This window comes from Camellia sinensis, chromosome 11, assembly GCF_055761805.1.
Source record: "Camellia sinensis isolate YWXY chromosome 11, ASM5576180v1, whole genome shotgun sequence".
NCBI lineage: Eukaryota > Viridiplantae > Streptophyta > Magnoliopsida > Ericales > Theaceae > Camellia > Camellia sinensis.
This window is the reverse complement of record NC_138971.1, coordinates 99,995,883-100,006,270: the sequence shown is the minus strand read 5'-3', so window position 1 is coordinate 100,006,270 and position 10,388 is coordinate 99,995,883. Positions and strand designations below refer to the sequence as shown.

Sequence of the window (10,388 nt, the reverse complement as noted above, 5' to 3'; positions counted from 1 at the left end):
AAAATAAAAATAGAAAAAGACTACAAAATTAGTGCTCTCTTAAAATTTCAAAAAAAGAAAAAAAAAAAGTGAACTTTTTTTTTTAATATGGTGAAGAAAGAGTAAAATAATTAATGTACTAACATTAATATCTTATGAAACTCATCATATAATTTAATTAATGTTATAAAAAGAGAAGTATTAGAAACTCACAATTTGATTTCTAAAATCATCTACAATGATTTAGTAAGGGAGATAGGCCATATACAATTGAATGTGTCATAAATTAAATATTAACATCTATCATGTCAAATCATTATGATTCAAATTATTAATTAATTTTTTTATTTTTTAATATTTTTTATAAGTCTTAAACATTTTCTATATAAAAATCACTACAAAGAGGTTTTACATGTAATGTCAAATTTGGTTACTAAAAAACAAAACAAAAAAAATGAGGAAGGGAATTGGAGCAATAGGGGGAAAAGGAAATGCTGACATGGACAAGAAAAAGGATGGGATCAAAAAGAGCACAACCCTTTTTTTTCCAAATAAACAAGTGTGTGTGGGGGAAAAGAATCAACCAATCAACCACATTAACAACAATGAAAGTTCTCTTTAGGCCACAAACAACTTGTGGCTGAGAATTCCCTCCCCACCTCTGACGTGGCATCTCCACACCTCTTTTTATACCCACCAAAATGAAGAAGAATCAAAACCCCTAAACCCAAACTACCCCAATCCAACACACAAGAAGGAAAGAGAAAGAGAAAGAGTAAAGAATGTCGGCAATCAAGCTGTTTGGGAAGACGATTCCATTGCCACTAAAGAAGAAAGCTAGGATTGTTGTTACTGTTGATGATTATGATAATGATGATGATGATGATGAGCAACAACAACCGGACAGTTCTTCTGAGTATAATCTTGCTTCTTCAATCACTTCTCTTTCTGATGGACAACAAGACATCAAGGTATGGTGATTTCAAATATTTTTATGAATTTAGAGGTTACCCATTTTTTATTTTTTGCAAAATTGTTAGTGGGTCGAGAGAGTTTTATGTTTCCATTTCATATAATCTTTGTTTAGTCTAAAACTAACAAGATTTATAGTCAAATTGGAGTTTCAGAAAAACCTTTCTTTAAAACTATTAAGAGTTTGATCATACACCATCACAATTCTTTACCTTCCTTTTTTCAATTGTATTGTTACTGAGGGAAATTATAAAATACACACTGGCTGTACCATATGCAGTCTTGTTATGCCATTTTTCTTTTTTTAGTTATGATAAAAAAAATTTCCTTATGACATTATTTTAGTCATGACTCGTGAAATGTTTAATTATGTGTTCATGTTGTATTTAGTTATGACATTTTTTTTTTAGTTGTGACTCTAAAAATATGAAATTATATCATTTTGTTCCTTATTTATAAGCTACATAGTGTGTAGCTGTTACTAATACATGATCTTTCTCGGACTTGAGGGTTGTTTGTAGGGTTTTTGCTATTTTTTTTGTTTTTATTTTTTGATTAACTAAAGTCAATTCTGGTGTTCAATTAGATTATGTTTGTAGATTTGCTAAAACAAAATCTTTGTATGTTTTTGCTTTTGTTGATTAGATAGTTTGGAGATTATCGTTGAAATTGGATTTTAAAAATTTTCTACTAGTTGGATGCAAGGTGCTCTTTTATACGAGCTACTTATAATTTTTTTTTTTTAATTTTATTTTATGTACGACATTAATTAGTACAGTTTTTGCTTATAACTAATTAAACATAAATAACTTAATCAAGTTGAAAAAAAAAAAAAGAAAGCGGATTATATGTCTTACTTAACCTTCTATTTTCAATCCTTTGGATTACTCCTCTGTTTCAATGGCTCTATAAGAAGGCAGAGGAAACATAAATGAATGAACAATCTTTTAGAATCAGCTTGCAAGTTGGCTATCCAATTTGAGAGAACTTTGGCTAAGTGGGCTTATTTTGGGGCCGATCTCAGTAATTGAACCAGTTAATTTTTAAAAATCATAGAGTAAAATATTCATAAAAAAAAAAAAATCAAAATGATCGGATATCGGTAGTTATATGTTTGAATTACATTTGTCTTAAAAAAATTGATATCATATATAATTTTAATATAAATATGATTCAAATATTAGCAACTAATATCTGATTATTTTAATTTTTTTGTATCAATATTCTATTTAATGAATTCTAAAAATTGCATGGTTCAAATTAATGAAATCGGCTCCAAAATAGGCCTACCAAGGCCAAGTAGTCTCTCAAGGTGGATTACCATGTTAGGAAAGTTGTTCTTTAGTTCCTAGTCCATCTTGAAATGCTTTCATCTGAAAATTTTCCTTAGATTACTTCTTCTCCTTTGTTTTTGGATAGTATTTCAGCCAATTTTCTCTTTAAATTGCTGGCACTAAAAGTAGCTGAATTTTTTAAAAATTTCAATAGTGCTGGAAAACCATGTGACATTGTAAGTGTTCTCCCTACAAATAATCTTCTCATGTGATATGTGATCATTAAATTATTGTGGATTAATTTAATTATTGAATCCAATAAACTATATTTTACCAAGAAATCATAAAAGTAGAGAAGATTTTGTTCGTCAGTATGATGTATAAGATCAAACTTGCAAATAAAATTGTGACCTCTTAAACAAATTGTGGTTATTTTGATATTTCTCTTTCTAATCTTTGCTGTGTAGTCCAATATAGCTTGTCCAATTTTCTTATGGTAATTTTATTGTAATTTTCAGAAATATTCAGAAAGTGAACTCGCCGAGACTAGACAAGAAGATCATACCTCTCACCCAACTGCAGAAGAGATAAAATATCCTGCAACATCATGTGAAAACCCTAAAACCCCATCTATTGACAAAGAACCTGTCTCACCTGAAGAATCTAAGAATGACGAGGGGAGCGAAACTAGTGTCTCACAAGAAAAGACTCTGAAGAAGCCAGACAAGATACTTCCATGTCCCCGTTGCAATAGCATGGACACCAAGTTCTGCTACTACAACAATTACAACGTCAATCAGCCCCGTCATTTCTGCAAAAACTGCCAACGGTACTGGACATCTGGAGGGACTATGAGGAGTGTTCCCATGGGTAGTGGTCGTCGCAAAAACAAAAGTTCGTCTCCTTCACAATTTCGTCATATAATGGTCTCAGAGGTGCTCGCTAATGGGATTCACCATCCGACATCAAGAACCAATGGCACTGTCCTCACCTTTGGCTCAGATCCACCCGCTTGTGAATCTATGTCGCAGAGTTGCATCAGGAATGAATTTCATAAACCTGAACAGAAAGTTTCTGCTTTGTTTGGAGGGATAGAAAATGGGGATGATCACTCAAGTAGGTCATCAATCAATGCTACAAATTCGGCAGACAATTTTTGGACCTTACCTCCTCAAGTACCATACATCCCAGGGCCTATTTGGCCTTGTCAATGGAACTCACCTCAGTGGAGGTCTGAAATGCCACAACCCTCTTTCGGGCCTTCTGGCTTTCCAGTAACATTTTACCCGGCCCCACCTTATTGGGGTTGTACTCTACCCGGACCGTGGAATGTGCCATGGCTTTCCCCTACACCTGCTTCCCCTGAACCTGCCATGTGCTCCGGTCCTAATTCTCCAGTCTTGGGGAAACATTCGAGGGATGGGGACATTCTTAAACCATCAAATCCCGAGGAAGAGGTAATGGAAAAATTCAATTCAGGGAGATGTGTTTGGATTCCAAAGACTTTGAGGATTGATGATCCGAGTGAAGCTGCAAAGAGCTCGATATGGACAACACTCGGGATCAAGATTGGAAACAATGATTCAATCCGTGCTGGCGGACTATTTAAGGCCTTCCAATCAAAAGGTGATGAGAAAATTCACAGAGATGAAACATCTTTAGTGTTGCAAGCCAACCCTGCAGCCTTGTCTAGGTCACTTAACTTCCATGAGATTGCGTAACGAGTAGTGAAATTTTAGCATCAATTTACTTCTTTCTAATCAGCTGCTCCATTTTTATCTTTTCTGTAACACTAGGGATTGCTGTTTTTGGAGTGAGGCTAGATGTTTTGTTACTGTGTTCTTGTACATAAGACCATATACAACACAGAGATAGCAAAACCAGAGAGATTCTTGAATGTACCGACGTCCATATTCTGCAGAATACATATGTTAATACAAGTGATCAGGAATTTCTATCCTATTTTTCTGGTGCTTTAAGAATGAGTTTCCTTCATTTTTATCAGAAAGAAAAATGCTAGGAACCCACTCTTACATATTCTGAATTTATCACGAATATATTTGTACAGTGAAAATTGAATTGATGAAGATAGGGTTTGTATATGAAATGAATTGGAACCATTGATTATTTTTGTGAGTAAATTCTAGGTTGATGATGGTGGGTTTGTAATATTGTTGTATGAGAAAACATGGACACCTACTGAATTATATTTTGAAACATTCAAAACACAATATACTTTTATTTCAAAACAATAAATTTGACAATTCAAAGAGATCCCAACAATTATGAACGAAAATCTATAGTGGGGTGAAATTTTAACATAACAAGATGTCAAAATAGATCATAATCCATATAGAAATGTGTTGTCATGTGATTAATTTGAAAAAAAACAAAAAAAAAAAACAAAACAAAACAAAAACATTTTGTTGCAACTCTAATTGTTTAAACTTTCCCTTGTACCCAAAAATAAATAAATAAATTGTTCAAAAAAAAAAAAAAATCTATAAACCAGAAATACTTTAAATTCTTATGGTGTATAAACTATACAAGTCACTATTTGAAATAAATAATATATATACAAGTGTATGCCTATCAATTTCGAACATGTAAGGTATGTGTTTCTATTTCATGTATCAAAATGATTCATGTTATAAGTAATATAGGTTTCAATATCCACACTCTTACAATAGCTTATGAAACACATATATGAGTATAGATGTCGGTACATCAAAGGTAAAAAAAAAAAACAAGATATAGGTATTGCCAAATTATGTCCTTTATAAAAGTGGTTCATAATTGAGATTCCTAGGTTATGAAAATTTTGAAAAGTAGGTTTACTGTTTTTTTCCCCCTATGCTTTACCCGATTTGTCCTTGTGGGGATCGAAAGGGCACCCCCACTATGTAATTCCCCTGTTAAAGATCATCATTACCTATACTAACATACAATATGACATGCTGTGACTTAACTTTTCACACATATCTATTATCTATAGCAAAACCCTACATCCATACAAACTACACAGATACAAATAGATATTATCAGATATGGTTCATCCCCATACGAAACACACTAATGGTTATATGTATATTAATAGTAGAATAGTAGGTTTTAATGTTACTTTTCTTATGATATTTTGAATTGCAAGTAGAAGTGGTTCATTCGTCCATTAGGGTGAATGGTTTATGTAATAATGCGATTGTGATTGAGTTTTTTATAGGAGAAAAAGGCGTAGAACCATATTGTAATAATGAAATTTCTCTATTTAAAAACAAAGATTTTTTTCTCCTTTAGAAAAGAGAAATTTTAAAATTTGTCATTTGAAGTCATCAATTTGATATTTTTAGTTAAAATTTGAAACAAAATATCCAATTTTTTTTTTTTTTTTTTTTTTTTTACAACTGACCCTCAATTTTGAAATTTTATTTTTTGAAAACAAAGGATAATGAAATTTCACTATATAGAGGTGTGAAGACAGTGAAATTTCAATGTTTGAAGACATCTAACATTGTGAAAGCTTGTCAATTTGATTTTTGAAATTTCATAGTCGTTATAGGTTTTGTTTAACAGATTTCAAAGAGTGGATTCCAAGAAACACGAACTTTATTTTTCAAAAAGATGAAAATCTAAATCAAAAGTTATTAAATTTTTGAGTTTGGAAATAAATTAAAGCAACCTTCTTTCCTAAACCTATTGGAAATTAATAGTTTTTTGGTAATTTTAATGCAAAATTAAAGTAGGACCCGACCGTCGGTTGATGTTGATTCAAGTAGGTCAAATTTCTTAGCAGTGAAAAGTTTACACCGCAAAAAGAATGAGCCAAAACTATTAAGTATTGATTGAAAAATTGTCTCATAAAGTGGGCATCATGAAAGAAGTTTTGGGAAGATGGAAAATCATCTATCCCACATTGATTAGAGAGCGAAACATTAATGAGTATTTATATCCACTGTTTAGCTAAAAGGTATGAACCCTTTGGGCATCCAAATTTTTTGAAAGATAGAAGTTAGGGATATGCAAAGGATAGGCTTGTGCCAAGACTATGGACCAAGTTTGTTATAGAAAAAATTGCTACACGTGCATGCGCCATTGCCCACCTGCTTGCCCGGATTGGGTCCAGGATACATGGTCTGTGGATCTTGGCTTAGACTTGGGTGGTGACTTACCAGTCTTATTCGTTGCTGGCCATGAAGGCTATGGGGTTCCCTTACATATATAAATAGAGACCTCTTATTTGAGTTTTAATACACAACATTTTAGAGTTTTTTCTTCTTCTCAAAGTTCTTCCTGAGTCACATGCACAAATAGAGACCTTTAATCTCATTCTCAACATACAACATTTTAAAGCTTCTTCTTTTTTTCAAAGTTCTTCCTGAGTCTACATACACACAGAGACCTCTAATCTTATTATCAACAGACAACATTTTAGAGCTTCTTCATCTTCCCAAAGTTCCTCCTGAGGTAGTAAGAGAGTGTTGCCATTGTTTTGTTCGCAAGAGCTACTTCAATGAGGTGTTTCTGAAGTAGCATTCGTTGTCGCCTGGGAGACAGATGCCGACAAACCTCCAGCACCTTTTTCGGTGAGGTACTGAATCTATTTTAAGGACACCATGTGATACACAATTCTCAGTTTGCTATCATTTTATTTTTCTAGATCTGTTCTCATATTTGTTTAGTTTCCAAAATTCTTGTGATCTTTGAATTTCAGTTTCTGTAATTTTATTTTTGTTATATAAAATAAATTTATTTTATTTTATATAATTTTTAGCAACAAAACCGTTAGTTGTAGTTGGAGCATTTTGGTTCGAAAATGGTCACCAAAATTTTTACAGGATCGAAGTTGGAAAGCATATTTATTTTTATCCTTATAGTAGTACAATCTTATAATGAATGATCTCTTGGAAAAACTAGTTTTTTTTAAAAAATAGACACAATATAGTATTCCTATATTAAAAGAAGATATATATACATACTTATATCTCGATTTACCCATAAAAGTACCCAATGTATTCACAAGGTTGTGGCGGCGGTGGGGCTGTTGCTGGGGCCTCGACCAACTTGGCCTACTCTATTTTGCTTCTCTATACATCAATTAGGTCTCGCAGATGTCAATTCCTAACGAGGTCCTCAAGATGTTGTTTGAGGGCCCCAAATCCTTCAGCCATATGGCCATTGATGTCATGGTACGCGCAGGACATATGTTGAAACCTTCCATTGACTCTCACGAGATCTGGGGAGTTTTTTGAAGTAGAATTGATCCCTAATTATCTCCAGAACCTTGTAGATCAAGACCTTAAAGACCATACTTATTGCCAACACAGTCCTAATCTTTGGCTCACTGTTGCTGTTACCTCGGTCGTTATTTTTCCTTGGCAAGTTTCCTCTTCTTAGTGAGTTACTCATATGCTTAGGAGAACCCCCAACCAATCTTCTCCTCATCCGCTTTGACATATTTCTCAATCTTGGCCATAAGATCCTCTATTGACGTCGAGAGTTTCTTAGACAGAGATTGTCATAGTGGACTCTTTGCGTCCAAGGCGTTCTTGAATGATACGATGACAAGCTCCTGGTTACAATTTGGGATCCAATTGTAAACCTTGTAGTACCTCTTGGCATAGGCCTCATGGCTTTTGCAAAGATCTCTCTTCAATAACACTAATGAATCCACTCTCAAAGGTTAGGTGGTGTTGGTGACAAACCTGCTAATGAACATCTCGGACAAGGTGTCCCATCTCTTCACAAAGCCTTTCTTCGGCTTCTTGAACCAGTTAGAAGGGATATTACCTAGGTTTGCTAGCAACACTTTGCACAACAATGGGTCATTTCCTCCTTACAACGACATCGCATTGATGTAGAGTCCAATGTGGATATTGGAGTCAGACTTACCATCATACGTGTTTGTGTGCCTCTCTTCGTCTCGTTGTGTTGAAGTTTAGATACCGTTATTGTTATTTGTAGTAGCATGGTTTCCAACAAGGGTCGAAATTTGCTGTCCAACATGGTTTTGCACCACAATCTTCTTCAGAGCCTCCATCTGAATCATTTATCTGCTAACTCCTTCAACTCCATGCCTCTTCGGTAGACACGGTCATTTCAAACTTGAAGCTTAATCTTATTGTAGTAATCTCCTCAGGAGCACTCATGCACCCAACCGTTTGCTCTTCTTGGGCCGTTCTTCACCTTTGGATTTCGGCCCTCATTGGTGACATTGTTCATTGCATTCTCTTCACGTGGATGGCTAGGATTGGTCGACATGTGATCTTGTCACATCGGATTTGAAATATTCAGAGGAGGACTTGAGTCCTAGTTGAAAACAGATTCCTAGGTTAGATAAGTTAGAACTCTTGTGAGAGGTTTAACCCAATCCAACTAGGATAGATAAGTTCTAAATAAGTGTTAATCCTGATAGGAATAAGTGGCCTAGTGAAGTTTAACTTTTAGGAAGATGAGGGCACAAGTTATTACATGAAGAGAGGTCCCCGTGGGTCAAAGGCATGTTTTTACATGTGAGTTATTGCTTGAGTTGTTACTCTGTCGATTTATTTTGTGAGATATTGTGAAGTTTAACTTTTAGAAAGATGAAGGTACAAGTTATTATATGAAGAAAGGCCCCGTAGGTTAAAGGTACGTTTTTACATGTGAGTTATTACTTGAGTTGTTACTCTGTCGATTTATCTTGTGAGATATTATTATTGACGAAATCGTCGGAGTCCCCTCACAGTTGGTAGCAATCAGTTTCGGTATTCTATTCCTTATTGCAAGTGTTGATTCCATCTAATACACGCACTACAACACATAACACTTTTGGTGACTAAATTTTTGTTCACCAAAAGTCATGTTTTAGTCAGCGAAGGTTTTTAGCAACTAAAAGTTTTGGTCGCCATGTTAGTTAGTGACCAATTGTCGGGAAAGGTTTTTAGAAACTAAAAAAATTTTAGTTGCCAAAAGTAATAAATTGCTAACTATTTTTAGTTGCCAAAAGCATTAAAGTAAAATTATCTATAACAGTTTTAGCGGCTAAAAGGGTTTGTCGCGAAAAGTTGATATTTATTTTTTACGACTAACATTGTAGTTGCCAAATAATTTTTTGATGTCATGTTATTATTTTTTAGTTACTAAATGTTTTAGTTGCCTAAAGTTTGATTTTTTTTTCGCTACTAAACTTTTAGTCGCCGAAAGTCTGATTTGTTTTTGTCCACTAACCCTTTAGTTGCCAAAAATGACTTGTTGTTCAGGTTATTTTTGTTTAGCTACTAAATAATTTACTCACCTAATGTTTGATTTTTTTTCGGCTACTAAACTTTTAGTAGCCTAAAGTTTGACTTGTTTTTACCTACTAAACCTTTAGTTGCCAAAACATTTCTATTGTTTGTTTGCAATTTTGTAGCTACTAAGCATTTTAGTTGTCTAAAGTGTGACCTGTACCACATATATGAACAAACCAATACATATATCATCAATCATTCCACAATAAATCTGCATCCATTTCACTTCCAACCATCAAAAAATGTATAATTGTAAATGTAAAATTCCATACAAAACATAGTTCAACCTGTACTATATAGTCCAAAGTAAAATAATAATTCCATACAAAACATAACTACAAAAGTTACAAAAACCAAGGCCTCTGTGTACAAAAAATATATGTACTACCATGCGAAATAGCATCGTAATCTGTACCATGACAAAAGGAATTCTATATACCACGCCAATAATTATCAAGTCGATGCCAAAAAATATCTTTACGAGCAATACTAATCCACACAAAAGTAGAGGATAACAAAATTATCAAGATTATACAAAAGTTGAAATTGTCCTCCGTACACAAAAAAAAGGAGTATCCACAAGTCCATGCCAAAAGCCATCTACAAAGAAAATATAAATAAATAAATAAATAAAAAATAAAAATAAAAATGCACACGATAGTATTCAATAATGCATGCTTCAATGTATCTATGTATTCATGTTTTTTAAAACTAAACGGAACACAAGAATACTTTGTGGACTTATTAGGCTGTAAACCCCCTAATGGGATTTATAAATAAATCTCTTAAATGAATGTTTTGTTAATACCTATATTTTTATTTAAGTATCACTAATTATGAAATTACAGTTCAATTTAAATTGACTGAGTAGTAAAAGTAATGATTCTTGTCTCGATTG

At 33.4% G+C, this 10,388-nt stretch overlaps 1 protein-coding gene across 1 annotated transcript; it reads left to right on the top strand.

Moving 5' to 3' along the window:
• The first annotated feature begins 544 nt into the window (after nt 1-544).
• On the top strand, nt 545-4,187 carry LOC114272121 (cyclic dof factor 1). The gene is made up of 2 exons (XM_028213793.2): nt 545-950; nt 2,744-4,187. Exons 1-2 carry the CDS (start codon nt 762-764, stop codon nt 3,944-3,946), a joined length of 1,392 nt encoding a protein of 463 aa, XP_028069594.2. The 5' UTR covers nt 545-761; the 3' UTR covers nt 3,947-4,187.
• Nucleotides 4,188-10,388: the final 6,201 nt, after the last annotated feature.

What these genes read in the sequence shown, in the direction of transcription:
- LOC114272121 (XM_028213793.2), top strand. Translation starts at nt 762, where the DNA reads ATGTCGGCAATCAAGCTGTTTGGGAAGACGATTCCATTGCCACTAAAG. An exon ending in ATGGACAACAAGACATCAAG is followed by an intron (nt 951 to 2,743) that starts GTATGGTGATTT and finishes TGTAATTTTCAG; the next exon opens with AAATATTCAGAAAGTGAACT.